Here is a 17,828-nt window from a genome sequence, read left to right as displayed (position 1 = left end):
CATGCGTATGCCATTGTCGCTGCAGTTTATAATAGAGGGTCTTACTCTTGGGATTAGATTGGATTGGATAAAACCGTGTTGAGCGATGTTGGATGAGGGGTTAGCGATTCAGAGGTGTTGGGGCTCGTGAGAGTTTGGGAAATGAATCGGGTAGATCAGATGATCTTGTTGGGTCGAATTATCAAATCCCGCCTGAGAGGTTGCGATTATACTGGAAAATCTCGTTCGTTAAATTCAATCTGTTGACTTAAAAGGGCCAACATCCTGCCCTATAACGGGAGACTGAGTTATAGTTCGAATCATGTTGGAAATGGTGGCTGGTCGGATTGGGCCAAGTCATGTTCGAAGTGGCAGGAGACTTATTTGGCCGAATCATAATCGAGATTTTTGGATGTTGTATCTGTATGCTTTGAATTGGTTGCATTTTTCTAACAGCTCGGATTTTTGTAATTAATGATTAGCACCAATGATCCGAAACAATAATCGTACCATTCCTCATGACCCTAATACCTATTGAGTAGCTAAACTCTCTCTTCAACATTACTCTCTCTAGTCTTAACATCTAAACCAATCCGAATCCATATCTAGGCATATGTAGGTAATATCTTTATGCAATAAATATGAGTTTTTCTCTAGGCCCTTTACTAGACCTCCGTATCTAGGCATGTGTAGCTAATCTTTATGCATTGGAGGATAGAAGATTAAAAACACTTCAAAATTTTGGGATTTTTGGGCCTTTAAAAACAATAAAAGCAGATCAGTTTCAAATTAAGTCTTTAACCAGCTAAACTACAGTTGGTTGGCGCCTGAGCTCGATAGCTCAACTAATATCTTTTGTTCTTGGGACGATCCAATACACGTAGCAAGACTTCGCAATCGCAAGCTTTAATGTCCGGTATGCACCAACCAGTGAATTGATCATTCGAATTAGGTTCAAGAAGCTGACCATCTTAGTTAGTTGTTAATCTGTATATAGATGATCTAAAATATAGTCTTAGGCTTTTCCTGGGACTTGTTGGCAAGTTTAAGAGGCCTTTTGGAAGTGGATTGTCGGAGAGCGAGGAATTTGCGACTCACGTGAAATCGCCTTCCCCACGCCGCCAATGCTACTGAAGTTGAATGACCCATCGGGGAGTGGGAGTGATCTTGCAACTTCGGTACCGAAACAAACACCAATATCTGTGACTTTTTCAAAATCACGAGTTTAACCTCTGAAGTCCAAACAAACAAACAGGTCCATGGTCAGGTTTGTACTGAATAGCAGCGGTTTGATAGAAGCAATCCCGGAATTTACTCCACTCTCAATCCCTCATTTTGTCGAGTTCGTTGGAAGAAACGTGCTCTGCCACTTTAATCTATTTCAACTCTTTGGTGCAATGGAAGGTCCAATAAATTGCTAAAAAATAATTAGACTCACAGTTTGAGTTAGTGAATTCCATATATTTCTTCGGAAAATTAAAAATTAATTAAGAGAATGCTCATACAAAATTGTATACTTGCCCGGCCATTTTAAAATGTGCTATAATTTGGTTAGTCACCATGCATAATGCAATAGTTTATAACACTAGATGAAAAAAAGAAAAGAAAAAAGAAAAAAATGGTTTAGCAATTTGTTAGGTACAAGGAAAATGAGCTATTGTTCATACGCTTTTTTCAAAGATTAAATTTCTGAAAACACGCGCACATGGTGGATCAACTAGGCTAACGGGTGTAAACAAGTGGACTCTTTTGAACTTCAAAAAATAGTTATTTTTCCACACCTTTTTTTTTTTTTTTTTGTTGGGTTGAATTAAGGGTACACTGCCATTTACCGTTTGGTTCAGGCATAAGTAAGAACTAGCTATTATAGGGATAGATACAAGTATAGGGATAAGAAAAATAGTGTTTGAATGAAAATTGGATTGTTTCCGGGGATAAAAATAATTTTAGATAGTTTTATATAGAAAATAAAGGTGTTGGTGAGGATAACCGAGAATTATTATTCTCGAATAAAAAATTAACGTTTGGATATTAAAGAGGGATAAGGGACTATTTCTATCCCTATTTTCTAACCAAATGCTTCATGACCATAAAATACCATCTTGGACAGAAGAAAGAGACATTGTTTGGCACCGAGTGAACATCTCACATCTCGCAACGCTTGGTTAAGTATTCCAGCACCTGACTTGGATTTAATAATCTGGCTTAATTATTTCAATAGGCTATTAGAATTAAGTTAGTTACTGGATCGACATATTTGATATCAGAGCTAAATTATCAACCGCATAGAATTAGGTCTCATGTCATCATATCATTCTAAATCTCATAATTTTAAACTATATGCGTGATTGAAACTAACCGAGTGGCATAAAGTAAATCGCATGTAATGTCATAGTTCCAAATCTTATTATTGTAATCCTAAAGTACATGCATGATTGAGATTGACGAAGAAATCCTAACGGAAGAATATGTGACGTCCTAATAGTTTTAAGATCTTTTTTAATTAGCAATCTGAACAATTAGAGTGACTAAAGTGATCTATGCAAAATGTAGAACTCATTGGAAGAATAGAAATATATTATATAATAATATAAAAAAGGTAACGCCAAACAAATTAGTAAAGAATCGCATTCGCTGAAAATAATCAAATTCAATCAACAAATACCTACCAAATTTAATGGAATGCACCTGTAACTCTTCGATCAGAGGTCCATGATTCTATTATTAATTTATGGTGAGACCCAACCCAAATCTAATGCACACTATTTCACTTCGGTTGATGGGTTAGCTAACACGTACACTCAAAGAGAAGAGGGTTTACTTATGGTCCAAGTAGGGTTGTAAATTGGGTCGGATTAAGTCCCAAACCCGACAATTCAACCCAATTACAAACTTATGCTTTCTAAAATAAATTGAATAAAATGCAGTATCTATTGCTACAGTTGGTACCCAGATGATGAACAGTTCATCCAATTGATTGAAGTAAATTGCTTTATCTGATATATTATAATATTAATCAAACTATCTTAATTTAGATGAGTTCCCTCGTAAACCAAAGTTTTTCTGAACGGTACGAGCAAAATAAGTTACAGCAATAATAATAATAATACTTTTTCGTCCTCAATCCTTAGGGTGAGCGACATTTCGACATGTAAGCTTTAATTTGTTGGAAAAAAATTAATATATAGTCAACTAAGTTAAATTATAAAATTTAATTATAATAATTTAAAATTTTTAAATAAAAATTATAACAAAAAAATTAAAGTTTGAAAACAAAGTTATTACTCATTTCAAAGTTTGAAGACCAAAACAACAATCTATCCTAATTATTATTATAATAATAAAATAATAACACCACTAAACAAGTGGGGATGAAAATGAAAAACTGATGAACAAATCACACCCAAACACACTCACACACAAAGCATTTCCACATTCCCCTAACATGCGTCTCACGTGCCTAATAATCCGCCCACCTTGCATTCACATCATTCAAAGGGAGCGCATAATAACTCATTCTGTTTTTTTTCTTTTTTAAGTAAATATATAACAAAAAGGAATAACTCGTCACAATTAAGAACCTGTATAATTGTAATCCACCATTCAGATCTAAACTGATCCCAACGAAATTTCAAATTCATATGCCAAAATAATAATAATAACAATAGTAATAAACCCTATAAATTCCACTTTCACTACACCACATCTCAAGTAATAGCTAACGAATCAAAAATAATTTCGATGAAAATATTAAATAAGCGTACCTTTTTTTTTTTTCTCATCGTCCACTCCCAGTAGAAAAGATCCGAAAACGAGCAGACGAACGAACGCATAACAAAAACCTATGCGACCGAGATCGAAGACGAAGACGAAGAACACGAAGGCGAAGAGGAGGAGATCAAATCATCTCAACCCTACCTCCGTAGTACTCGCCGCCGCCGCCGCCGCCGCCATAGCGGGAACGTCGGATGTTGTCCCGGCGCTTCTTGTACACGGCGGCGCCGAGCCCCACCGCCGCCGCCGCCGCCGCCACCCCCACCACGATCCCCGCCTTCCTCCCCGCGCTCATCCCCTTGCGCTCCTCTCCTCCTCCTCCCCCCTTGTCGTCCTCCCCCTGATCCGCCTCGCCGCCGCCTCCCCCGGCCTTGATCTCCTCCCGCCCCGGCGCCGGCGATGGGGAAGGCGATGGCCCCGGCGGTGTCGGAGACGGCGCGGGGGATGAGTAGGGCGAGTGTGGAAGCGGCGAGGGGGGCGAGAGGTGTGAGAAAGGGGCCGACGCGGACGGGGGGAGGGAAAGGGAAGGGGCTTCGGCGGAGGGAGGGAGCGAGATCTGCGCGAAGGAGAGGAGATCGGGCGATAGTAGTAGTAGGAAGAGGAGAGGGAGCAATGTCGCCATTGTCGGAGCTCGCTAGGGTTTCGTCGTCGTCGTCGTCGTCGTCGTCGTCGTCGTCGTCGTCGGAGAACCAGATCACAGGGTACAAATGCGGCGTGTACATACATACACATATATATAGGCGGGTGGGGTGGGGTGCGGTGTGGTCACCGCCTTGGATGGGGAGTACAGCTGGGGCGGTGAGAGTAAGAGTGAGATTACCGCTAGGGATAAGGAAGCGCCGTTATTGTTGGGATTCGAGTCTATGGAGATTTCTACGCCAGAGTAGAAAGAGAGGAGAATGAGGTGGTGTTTAATAATAATAATTTTTAGGATTAATTCCATACATATTTCTATAAATACAGGGAAATAACAAATATATTTCTATAAAATTTAATTTTTATATATGATTCTTACAAAAATTCTGATATTTAGAAATATATCACTGTCGTTAAAATTTGTTAGAAAAATTTAGTTAACCATGGATTAAATACTTAATCTTGTTTAGTTTTTGACAACTTTATCTCTCTTATATTATACTGTTATATTTTTTGAAGAAACATATTTGTGATACGGGGATAACGAAAATTATCCCTGCTATTCCGCCAAACGGGATAAAATTTGACCGGAATATTTTATCCCGGTCAAACCTTGCTATTTCCGGTTATTCCGGAATAGCAAGGATTTGCTAGTGCTATTCCAATACTTAATTTCAAACTTATTTAAAATTATAAATTGAATTAAAACTAAATTATATAAATATTATATGTTATATATTATAATACATTATTTTTATTATAAAATCATTAATTGTACTATATTAATACATATTATTTATATTTAAATATTATAATAAATTTTTTTATTAAATTTAAGTTTAAGTATAATTTTAAAAAAATTATAAATTTATTATAATAAATTATTTTTATTAATTGTTNGAGAGACTAAATTGTCGATTTTTTAAAATAAAAAAGGTGAAAAATTAGGTACTTACAAAAGGATTTTGTATTTTAGCATTTCAATTAAAAGTCTAAAGCAAAATATATATTGTTGGCTAGTGTATTTATCTCAATCCTAAGTAAAGCTGTCCAAAATATTCGATATACTGTATCCTATTTAGACCCTACTCGGATCCGAATCGGACCTGATAAAAAATGGATGGTATATAGGTAAAAAAATATTCATTTAAGTTCCGGGTATGGATCCGGATAGTTTATATCCATACCCGACTTTGATCGGACCCGAACCCAACCTTTTAATGAGTAGGGTCCGGAAGATATTTCAAATTCGGACCCGGAACCAGATTCAGATTTGGAACCAGTGAAATACCCGATAGTAAATAAAAAAATTTGAAGTTGAGGAATCAATTTCAATAGGACTTATAAATTAAAAATATATGTATATGGGTATCCGTACTCGATCTAAATCCGAGCCGTATTTGATTTTAAGCGAATAGTATACGGATAGTTACTATTTAGATCCGCTCAAATAGACCCGATGGGTATATTAGTAATTTAAGTACCTAGACACGGATCCGATCCGAAGTCAAATGGGTAGGGTATAGTTTTTTTTTTTCGTATCCATATTTTTTTAGGGTACGGGTATAGTATATCAACTATCTAGATCTGACCTCGTCCACGGATATCTTTAATTCTAAGGAGGTGTTTGGATTGGATATAAGAAGGGGGATAAAGGGGTTATCCCTCTCTTGTACCCAAACACCATTTGGGTCGGTGGAAACAAGCTTGTTCCCACCCGCGTACCCATATCGGGTATGGGTGGGAACAAGCTTGTTCAAAATTTTCAATATAAAATTATAAGTTTAAAATTTAAAAATTTAAATTCAATTATAGGAGTAATATCATTATTTTCTATTTATAACTACCAACTATTCCACCTTATAGTTACATTTTTATCCTAACACAATTTTTCTAGTTCCAGCTTATACTTACATTTTCATCCAAATAAAAAAATATCCTTGTTCCTACTAAAATCCATACTTATACCTATCCCCGCTATAACTAGTTCTTGCTTACATCCGAACCAAACGAAAAATGGTAACAAACCAAAGAGATATATTTGAAAATTTTTATAGGGACAATATATGAAAATTGAACTTTGTAGAGATATATTTATCATTCATTATGTTTGCAGGGACAGATACAAAATTAATCCTAATTTTTAATATTAGATACAATTGCATGGAGACTCCTCAACTACAGCACAATTTGATTCACAGACATTTTCGCCTTTCCTCTTCGAGCCTTCGTAACCAAGCAACAAATTACGAAGATATNAATAGTTTTAAAAGAATTTTAAATTTCAAATTTTGAAATTTCAAAGTTAAAATTTTAATTTTAAAAATTTTAAAAATTCAAATTTAAATATAATAAAAGATCAATATCATTATTTTTTTATTTATAAAAATTCACTATCTTTCTTATTCCATCTTACCTAACCAAATGCTATTTTTTTTATTCTCAGGAATAACCCAATTTTCATCCGAAAGCAAAATTGATCTAATCCCCGTTTATACCTCAATTTATATTTATTTCTGGAATAGTCACTTTTTGTTTATTTCCGAACCAAACGATACCGCAGAGGGTGTTTGGATTGGGTACAAGAGGGGGATAAGGAGGTTATCCCCCCTTATACCCAAACACTTTTATTGGTGGGTGGGAACACTTGTTCCTACCTACCCGGTACAATCCGGTATAGGGGTGGGAACAAGCTTGTTCCCACCCTCGGGTAAAGAGAGAGAGAGAGAAATTTTTGTTTTAAATTAAAATTTAAATTTTTAAAATTTAAAATTTATAAGTTAAAATTATAAAATTTAAAATTTTAATTTTAAATATGATATTTTTAGTTTTTAAATTTTAAATTTGATATTTTATATCTTTCAAATTTAAATTTGGTCTTAAATTTAAAATTTGATATTTAAAATTAAAATTTTTAAAATTTAAATTTTAAATATGATATTTTTAGTTTTTAAATTTTAAATTTGATATTTTATATCTTTCAAATTTAAATTTGGTCTTAAATTTAAAATTTGATATTTAAAATTAAAATTTTTAAAATTAAAATTTTAAATTTTAATTTCAAATTTTAAAATTTAAAAGTTAAACTTTTCAATTTAAAATTATAAATTTAAAAATGTAAATTCAATTATAGGAGTAATATCATTATTTTCTATTTATAACTACCAACTATTCCACCTTATACTTACATTTTTATCCAAACACAATTTTTCTAGTTCCAGCTTATACTCACATTTTCATCCAAATAAAAAAATACCCTTATTCCTACTAAAATCCATACTTGTATCTATCCCCGGTATAACTAGTTCTTGCTTATATCCGAATCAAACGAAGAATGGTAACAAACCAAAAAGATATATTTGAAAATTTTTATAGGGACAATATATGAAAATTGAACTTTGTAGAGATATATTTATCATTCATTTTGTTTGCAGGGACTGATACAAAATTAATCCTAATTTTTAATATTAGATACAATTGCATGGAGACCCCTCAACTACAGCACAATTTGATTCACAGACATTTTCGCCTTTCCTCTTCGAGTCTTCGTAACCAAGCAACAAATTACAAAGATATTATAAATTTTGAAGCTTTATTTCTTACAAATTAAATAATAATAATTTTTATATATAAGTTTTTAGATGGTGTAGAACGTTGAATCTGTCATATTAAACTTTAATTTTAAAATATTAATTATTCACGAGGAGTGAGGATACACTGGATTGAGTGAGGCGTTGACCTCCTATTTTCATATGCTTATATATTAATTGGATCTCGTGCATTTCTGTCGTTGACATGTTTTCACGTTTCAAGCTTCTGCAAATTTTTTATTTTGCTCTGAAAAAAAAAAAAAAAAAATAACTTTTTTTTCAGAAAAAATAGTACGCTATCCGTCTCATTTAAATATATATATATTATTTTAAAAAATTTAAACTCTCCAAGTTTTAGTAAAGTTATCGTATCGACGGATAAGTCGTATATTTCAAACTTATTATTGAATTCGTAGAATTAGAATTTAATTATTGAATAGATATATTTTTTTAATAATACTCAAAAGGCTTGTACATCAATGATCAAAAAATTGAAACATCATTTATTAGGAATTGAACGGCGGCGTCCTGCTGCTATATTCTAAAATTTTCTAGACTTTTTTATTATATGTATGAAATAACTTCAAAAGTTATAGCATAAATCTAGTCAATTAATCTTTAATTTTTAAATATTAATTATCAAATAAAGTATACCGCATCTCTAACTTGCGCAAGAAGAGGTGTTGTGAATTTGCATGCTAACTTTTTATTTTTTTTAGAGCTCATTCTTCTGGTAAAAGAAAAGTTGGATGCTGAAAGTAGAGGCTTTTCCATTTTTAATTTTGCATTCCCCGTTAGCTTTGCTGAAAGCAACCCAGTTGACTGCATCACGTACTCCTCTTTGTTCTTCTTTTTCTTTTTGTTCTTTTTATGTTCTTTATATCACCGAAAATCGCGGCAAAAGTTTGACGATCTGTTTTTTCTTGTTGTTCTTTTTATGTTCTTAGTATCACGGAAAATCGCGGCAAAAGTTTGACGATCTGTTTGTGGGTTCAGATTTTGTTCTTTTACGTTTTCAGTATCACCTAAAGCCAGGGCAAAAGTTTGACGATCAGTGCCTGGGTTGGGTTCAAATTCAAGTTATTTAGGATGATTCGTTCTTCATCCTATTTTGGTTTCTGACCATTCAATTTTTTTTAAAAAAAAAAAAATAAGCCTTTTCGAACACTCCACCTTTAAACTGTCTCAATTCGATAATTTGGGAGTTGGATTACCTCAGGTTCTCGATTAATCGATCTTGATTGGCCCAGTCCTCTGCTTGATGGATCAATTGCTCCTCATTAACAATGTTCGATCACCTGCTGCTTGCAAGTTCTTGTTTTTGTAATCTTCATGAGAATAGTAAGTGAAAAACGGAGAGTTGACACTCTTATTAGTTTCCAGTTTCCTTATCTTACAGGAGGTGTATCAAGATAAACTACTCTTGAGATCACATTTCCCGGGCAACTAATGCTACGCCGAAAAGCTCTTTAAATACCTGCTCAGATAACTTAAAAGAACATCATCCTTCCCTGACAAAAAAAACCCTAGAATAGCTCCCTATCACTCTCTCTCTCTCTCTCTCTCTCTCTCTCTACAACTCGTCCTTAACGTCAGAGCTGGTACTCTTCTCACTCTCCACTGCAGAGGAATCGCCAGCGGCGGTGCTCTCGGACTTTGTTGCCGAGTCCGGCCTCTGGAGCTTGAATGGGATCGAGGCGTGCTTCTTTATGAACTTGTAGAACGCCACCACCGTTCGATCTGTATCGACCGTGACCTGTACAAAATGCAGAAAAGTGAGACAGGGAACTAACTACTGAGCTGAGCATGATAATGATGATACTGATATGATGCGAATGGTTGATACAAAGTGATTATTAAACTTACGGGTTCAAAGCTTTTGTTCCCTGCTGGGAAGAAGAGCAGAGTCGGGAAGCCATCGGTCTGGAACGTATGAACAGAAAAACACATTCAGATTCAAGGGATTGATGACAACATTCTCCAGTTTATGAAAATATTTGAAAAATAAGCCAAAGAGGAATGTTCAGAGTTCCATTTCTAGATTCTGTTCCTAATCTCTCAATACTGAGAGAGAGAGAGAGAGAGAGAGAGAGAGAGAGTTATTGAGTGAGAGGCAAGACCTTGGCACGAGGGTGCTCATTTGTGGTGCCGTCCATTTTTGCGATGACTAGAGAGTCAATGCCGCGGAGATGCTTGGCGAGCTTGTTGTAAACCGGTTCCAATGCTTGACAATGCCCACACCATGGTGCATAGATCTGGTTCATCCAAACCCACAAAAAGAATAACGGTATTAAGTTATATTACGCTGAACGAATAAAGATGTTCGCTATTGATTACTGAGGAATGACTTACCTCTAGGAGGACATCCTTGGATTCATCGAGAACTATCTCATCAAAATTGTTCCCAACAACAATCTTCACATCACCATCGTTCTATGCAAATGTTGAAAATGGAAAAGAAAAAAATAAGGAAAAAAAGAAAAGAAAAATAGAACTAGGGAAGAAATAAACGAGAGTTGGATAATTTTGGGCACTTACAGTCTCAGGAATGGGGTCAGATTTGTAGAAAGGCTTCAGCTTGTCTTCCAAGAAACCCTCGGCAAATTTCTGCAGTAAAGAAAAGACCTTATCCATCTTTTCTATTTAAAACTAATCAAAGAGGAAAAAAATGATGTATGCTCACTTTGCAATAGTAATGGAATACAAACCTTTATGCTGTCCAATGATAGCTCACCATCGAGTATATATTTCTTGGCATCTTCATTTCCTGAGTATGCCAAAACCTACATAATTGTGTTAATCAGATGATGAAATTTATCCAGCAGCACAAAGGCACAATAATATATGTTCGAATAATCGGAAGAAGAAGAGAGAAGAGTATATTACTTTAGGACCATCTCCAGTCACACCGAAGTAATTTGAAACTGGTACACCGACATCCTCATTATCCCTCTCCACATAAATAAAGATGAGCTGCAACAAAATCATAGGTATCTCAGAGCAAGCTACAAACATATACCGTACATCAATTTACAAAACCTGACGATCAAGCTTCTAAAGCAGTTTAATGACTTCGAAACAGGAAAAGGAAATAATTATGGACGTGATCGCATGACAAGAATGTACTGTCCTTACACAGAAATATTTCAAGGGTACAGGATCACATGAAAAGAGCGCAACTACTGCATTCAGTGAGAGTTGAACGCAACAAAGAACTCTCTTCAAATTCAGCCAAATGGCTGGCAATTGAATCAACCACGTACAGATATTAAGGAGAAAACGTTGCAGCACACCAAATGTGTTTATCTGGCACACTATCTCCAGCGCAACCACCCAAAAAAATAAGGGCTAGCTGACCCAGCAGTTGACCGTGGTCAACCAGAAAGTAGTCCAATGAAGCACCCAGCAACTCTAGTTAACAATCTGAGAGTCATGCCAATAAGAACCCCCTTTGATTGACTTGTCTGAGCATACGTTAGATTCCTAATAACTTTCTAATTCATTTATGTTTAGTCATGTAGAGAGAATTAATTTTATGTTGAAGAGTTGTAAACTAAATGTCCAATGAAAAGCTTCAGATTGCCCAAATAAGTAATTAGGTGCAAAATAAGCCTTGTGCTAAAACTCCAACAAAAAGTGGAAGCCCAATTGGTAGTGCAATGTGCCAACATTTCGAACATAAATCACAACTGATGGCTAAAGATCCAGAAGTAACAGATTCTGTTGTAGCTTCCAACATTGAGAACAAGTACATTCAAGGAGGATGGGTGAACAAAATGTACCTAACCCAACTTTGATTAATAAAGCAAAGGACGTGTTTGGTTCACTTCTTTTTCACCCTGGAATCGGAATCGGAATGGGCGAATCCGTTTGTGGGTGTTTGGTACGGGGGAGTACCATTCCGATTCCGATTCCCGAGCCGTATTAGAAGTTGAATCCGGACGGAATAGATATTTTTTTGGATCAAATTTATTTTTTCAACTTTTTTAATTAAAGTATGAGTTTAAATTTAGAAATTAAATTTTAAATTTTAAATTTTAATTTGAACTTGAATTAAAAATTAAAATTTAATCAAGTATTTCGAATCTAACTTATGAATTTGAATTTAAATTAAATTTTAATTTATATAAAGTTTTATTCAAATTTTATTTAAAAGTTAAATTAAATTTATGGATTCAAATTAAAATTTAAATTATAATTTTAAATTTGAATTTGAATAAATCGAAATTTAGTTTTATATTTCGAATTATCCACTCAACTTCAAAGTTAAATTTTTGTAAAAAAATAGATTTAAAATTTTGACATTATTTCAAAATTTTGACGTAAATTTTTAATATTTAGTTTTTAATTTGAATTTTAATTAATATATTATAAAGATAAAGTTAATATATTAATCTGATTACGTTTTTTATATTTATCTGAACCAAACACCGACAATGGGAATGATTTATTCCGATTCCTATTCAGGTGATAAACCAAACAGAATTAGGTAATGTGTCATTCCAATTCCGATTCCGACTTCGAACCAAACACGCCTAACAGTCGACCCGAATCTCTCTTCACTTGAATCGTTGCGGTATAGAACTAATCAAATACACTTCACAAAAGATTGATTTTCACTGGATTCCCTTGCATTAAAGTATTCACTGAGAAATTGAAATCTGGGAAGCTATGAAGAATCTAGTAAAGATAAGATCCAACCAGATACTTCCCTTTTTCTGGGAAGACATCCAAAATACATAACAGAACTAAGTCATGACTCGACACAACGTAAGCAATGCTAAAGTAAAATGAGTCAAAAATATAAACCGCTTGAAATATCACACCAGTACAAAAGTTAGCAGCTGTTAAGTGAAGAAATGGCTCAATGCTATGTATAAGGCCAAAACTACATTTTTACATGTCAAGCTTCATCATAAAGATTATACAAAGAATGAAACACATAATTAAATTGACAAATATTGGGTTTTAGGTGATTATGCAGAGTTACTCTGAAGGAGGAGGTAGATCAGAATACTCGGCACTTACCTTTCCCTTGAACAGTTTTGCAGCTTCTTGGAATGTTGGCACGATCTTCTCAGATTCATTCGATGTAGCAAAGAGCAGAATCTAATAGTAGTACAGAAGAACAGATGTCAAACATAAGGCATGCTTACATTGACACGAGAGAATGTGCATTAAACGGCAAGGCAGTAGTTTGATGCAGTCAACATAGATTTACCTGCTGCTTTATAGGATTATCAAAAATTGCAGGGGCACTTTCCCTGGTAAATGTGGTCACCAATGGAAGCTTGTTTGCAAACACAAAGTCAGCAATGCTAGACTTAGTGAACTCTCCATCTGCATATCGAATAACAGTCATATCAATGCAGTTACCTACACTTTTCTCATGACATAGAACCCTAGAAAGTTGAAGCACTTAGGAGACAAGCATACCAAAGTAGGCTAATTTCTCAGCCTCCTTCTTCAGCAATATCAAAGATGGCGGGTGGTTCTCTTTCGGATCAATGTGGAAAAGCTTGGCTACATCAGGGTTGACAGTCTGGTAGAAATTAACCTCATCTTCAAGCTTTGAAGCTGCAGAAAGCTCGTCGCTGTGAGCACCCTGCAGACATCAAGAAGATGATTCTGAGCCAAATAACGTCGGGAACCTTAAAGATCGAAACAACAAACTTTCGAAACAATGCAATTTGGCACTTCCCTAGGGCTCCAACAGTATAACAACTATCTGTGAAAAATTTAACAAGAAAGAGTACATTTTCTTTATTCCAGTATGATCCTCTTTGCAATTGAAAAGATAAAAGGGAGTCAATTCTATAAAATTACCACCAAAGAGTCGAGGAAGCCCAAAACAACTTTATCTTCAGAAGTTAATATCTTCTCTGCCTCATCAACTGTGGTGATATTCTGGACTCCAGGGCCTATCTTCTTCTTGATCCATGTCACTATAGCATCTCTGCAAAATTAAAACCAAATCCCTCACATAATTAGTCCCTGATAATATCATGGGTCGATCTAGAGCAGAAACCCTGGGAAGAAGCAAAATTAGGGCAAAACTGCTTAGAAATTACAACAGCTACTGCGAATTTGACAAGGATTTGAGGAGATCGAGTGAGAGAAGGCATCAGATCCAAAGCTTGTTACCTGCTCCTTGCTCCGGGGTAGTCTCTGTGAACGCCGTCGACGAAGAAGAGCACGGTGGGGAACCCCTGGATCTCGTACCTCTGGGCGAGGTCATTCTCCTCGGTGGCGTCGACCTTGGCGAGGGCCACGTCCTCGCCGCGGAGCGCCGTGGCCGCCGCGGCGTACTCCGGGGTCAGCGCCTGGCAGTGCATGCACCACGGCGCGTAGAACTCCACCATCACGTGGCGGCGCGAGGCGAGGAACTCGCTGAAGTTGCCCTCGGCGAGCACCACCACGTCGCTCTCGTCGATCTCGGCCCCCGCCCCCGCCGCCGAGTAGGGCTCGACGCCGTCCTCCTCGTCGTCGAGCTCGGCGGGGTCGAAGTCCCCGAGCTCGTCGCTGTCGCCTCCGAAGGAGGGTTCCTCGGAGCCGTGGTGGGGGGCGGCTTCGTCGCCGTCCTCGAGGAAGCTGAGGTCCTCGTCGTCGAGGTCGTTGGCGGCGCCGCCGTTCGCGCCGGCGCCGGAGGCGGAGAGGAGGAGGAACGCGGAGATCGCGAGAGCGAGGAGGAGAGCGCGCGACGCCATGAGAGAGAGAGAGAGAGAGAGAGAGAGCTCACGAGGGAGGGGAGGGGAGGGGTTCGAGGGGTTTTGAAGTGGGGGAAACGGACAAGGGGGGGCCCACTTGTCGGAGGTGTAGTGAGGAGGTGCAAGTCCGTGACCGTGTAACCGTTGCACCGAAGAAGTTGCAGAGTGTTTACTGCGAAACGTGGGAGGATGTTTAGTGTACGGTGACGTAGAAAGGTCGGACACAGCGAATGAGAATCGGACGCGTGGCAAATGGAGAAAAATATTTAAAACTGCGCATTCTCCGGTGGTGCACCATGCAAACGGGGCGGATTCGGAGGGACGGGAGGAATCTTTTACTTCCCAGTTCCCATTACGTTTTCTTAGCGGGTCGGATCATGCATCCCGCATCAATCGGCCCTCGATTTTTTTTTACATTATATTTCAATCTTATCACTCAGTAAATTGCTTTTCTATATTATAAAAATTGATCATTTGATTAGACCTATAAATAGTGTAAAAATATGAATAAATCAGGTGCCATTTATGATTATGCTGCAAGCTGATTTTTTTGACCGCTGATTCAGTCACAATTCTCTTTTAGAAAGCGCAAAGAGACAGAGCAGATATTGTTGATGATCCTTGAGATTTGCGCCCACTGTCGAATCAAGCAATTCGGCTGATAAGGAATCGAATCAGCCAAGTTCAGAAATTACACAGTATTTTTGGTTCCGCTGGATCAACCGAGTCCAGAAACTGCACAGTATTTCTGATTCGGCTGAAAGTCGAAATGCTTATATATTGCTTAAAGTTAAAAAATATTTATAGAAGAAGGTGCACTGCTATAGCTTACAGTCTTAGAGAAAAATTAAATCTACAAATTACTTCTAGAAAAGACAGTAAATGTAGAAAATGAAAAGGTATCATATGTAAACTACTCCTAAAAAATAAAAAATATAATAAAAAGGAAATTGGTCTCCTTGTTTCTCAGGAGAAAAAGACTCCTGTGTTAGGTGTCTTTTTTTTTTTTTATTTATAATCTCGTCCGTTATTATCCCGTTTTTCTCATGATCTGACACATCATTGATTTCGCGGACCACTACTAGCCGATTNTTTTTTTTTTTGAGAGAGATAGGTAGCACGCTACGAGCTTTGTTTATTTCATTTAGAAATAAACTTAGCTAGAAATGTGAATCAACTAGGATTCGAATTTGGGTCTCGAGTACCAACCATCAAGCCTTTTGCCACTTTCTCTAGACGGTCGGTACTACTAGCCGATCTGAATCGCATAGGCATTAACTGCTTTTCAGTTTTCAGTATGTTTTTCTCAATTCCTGATGCACCATATGTTGCTTATCCCTGACTTCAAGAACCATGCTGATGGTGCATTCCGGTTCACCACTTAGCACGATTTTACGGCGCCAACAGATTAATTTGCAAAAGAGAGACTAATGCTAAGGTGCTAACTTACGTAGTTATATATTTATTTCGAGTCTAAACCAATTTGTGTTCACAATATCGTCTCATCTTTCCCGCTAACATAATTTTATTTCTCTTATCAAGCATAGGATGATGTGGGCCTCCTAGGGTTAAGTAAGTGTGTGGTTGAATAGTATAATCTAACGAGTGAAAATGATCAAAGGCGTAGATCTAAAAAAAAGAATTGACAAGCACCAAATGCTTGGTGCTTTTATAAGCACCGTAGCCAGTATATATATATATATATAGAGAGAGAGAGAGAGAGAGAGAGAGAGAGAGTCCGGCTACAGTGCTTGCAAAAGCATCATGCTTATAAGTTTCTACCATTAGATCGATCTCTTTGATCAATTTCATTCTTTAGATTATGCTATTCCACGATCAACCCTAGTAGATGATCACTATTATCCTAACCTTATAAATCTTCATCCAACGGTTAAAAACTTAAAAGCACTACTAACCGAAAGCTTTTAAAAGTGTAGAAGCTCAATTATATATATATATATATATATATATAGAGAGAGAGAGAGAGAGAGAGAGAGCTTGGTAGCATCAAGTGCTTCGTGCTATTAATAGCATAGTAGCCGAATATATATATATATATATATATATATATATATATATATAGAGAGAGAGAGAGAGAGAGAGAGAGAGAGAGAGAGAGAGAGAGAGAGAGAGAGAGAGTCCGGCTACTATGCTATTAATAGTACGAAGCACTTGGTGCTACTAAGTTTTCCGCCGTTAGATCTATCTTTTTGATCATTTTCACCTGTTAGATCATACTATTCAACCAACCACCAAGTCAACCCTAAGGGGCCAACATCATCCAAACAGCGCATTCTCTTAATCCAATGGCCAAAAACTTGGTAGCATCAATGACTTGGTGCTATTAATAGTATATTAGCTACTATAGTATATATATATATATATATATATATATATATATATATATATATATATATAATATATATATATTATATATATATATATACTATCGATAGCAAACGGGCTTCGTTGTCACCCATTTGTTTTCGATGATGGAGCTTTCAAATCGATAATGGCACCGTTGAACATAATCTATACCACTTGAAGTGTTTAGAAATTAAATTTCAAATCTTTTCGACATCATTTGCCTAATTATCAAAGGATTTTAAAATTTGTAATTTTAATGGTCGATATGAGGCGTTTTCTCGTTTAATAGCGTAAAAATATTCAAATCAATTGAATTTTTATTAGAAAATTTTTTAAACTATTTAAAACAAGATCTATACTCTTGATCTTGATTACAAGACTCCTATCATCATTTTTTAAAAAATATTTATTTTCAGTCATTCATTTTTGTGTCCACTCGATGGATAAGAGAACAATATCGAAAATATATGAAATTTGATTTCTAAACACTTCAAGTGGTATAGATCATATTCAACGGTGCCAATCGTCGATTTGGAGGCTCTATCATCGAAAACAAATGGGTGACAACGGAGCCCGTTTGCTATGGATATATATATATATATATATATATATATATATATATATAAAGAGAGAGAGAGAGAGAGAGAGAGAGAGAGAGAGAGGTGAGATAAAATCTAATGTATAGGAAATGCATTGGTTTTATTCCACAAAGGCTCCTAATAATTTGTTAATACGCTTAACAAATATATCATAAAACATTTAAAAAAGATGATGT

The 17,828-nt window shown here is 36.1% G+C and overlaps 2 protein-coding genes across 2 annotated transcripts; both read right to left on the bottom strand.

The window, feature by feature from the left end:
* Positions 3,525 to 4,458, bottom strand: LOC109715019 (alpha carbonic anhydrase 8-like). Its single transcript, XM_020239798.1, has one exon. It carries the CDS (start codon positions 4,373 to 4,375, stop codon positions 3,878 to 3,880), a length of 498 nt encoding a protein of 165 aa, XP_020095387.1. The 5' UTR covers positions 4,376 to 4,458; the 3' UTR covers positions 3,525 to 3,877.
* On the bottom strand, positions 9,326 to 14,712 carry LOC109715013 (protein disulfide isomerase-like 1-4). The gene is made up of 12 exons (XM_020239790.1): positions 14,124 to 14,712; positions 13,806 to 13,935; positions 13,416 to 13,584; positions 13,201 to 13,319; positions 13,008 to 13,088; positions 10,866 to 10,952; positions 10,688 to 10,762; positions 10,518 to 10,586; positions 10,332 to 10,412; positions 10,100 to 10,234; positions 9,846 to 9,902; positions 9,326 to 9,735 (listed from the first exon to the last, which is right to left on the bottom strand). Exons 1-12 carry the CDS (start codon positions 14,684 to 14,686, stop codon positions 9,553 to 9,555), a joined length of 1,749 nt encoding a protein of 582 aa, XP_020095379.1. The 5' UTR covers positions 14,687 to 14,712; the 3' UTR covers positions 9,326 to 9,552.

This window comes from Ananas comosus, linkage group 9 (genome assembly GCF_001540865.1).
Source record: "Ananas comosus cultivar F153 linkage group 9, ASM154086v1, whole genome shotgun sequence".
Lineage (NCBI taxonomy): Eukaryota > Viridiplantae > Streptophyta > Magnoliopsida > Poales > Bromeliaceae > Ananas > Ananas comosus.
The sequence above is the reverse complement of the archived record's forward strand: the minus strand, read 5'-3'. Positions and strand labels throughout refer to the sequence as shown.

Bases quoted from the DNA above. Each gene is read 5' to 3' on its own strand.
- LOC109715019 (XM_020239798.1), bottom strand. From the start codon at position 4,375: ATGGCGACATTGCTCCCTCTCCTCTTCCTACTACTACTATCGCCCGAT.
- LOC109715013 (XM_020239790.1), bottom strand. From the start codon at position 14,686: ATGGCGTCGCGCGCTCTCCTCCTCGCTCTCGCGATCTCCGCGTTCCTC. The intron at 13,936-14,123 runs GTAACAAGCTTT...TTAATTTTGCAG, and splicing joins TACCCCGGAGCAAGGAGCAG to AGATGCTATAGTGACATGGA. The intron at 9,736-9,845 runs GTAAGTTTAATA...CATTTTGTACAG, and splicing joins GGAACAAAAGCTTTGAACCC to GTCACGGTCGATACAGATCG.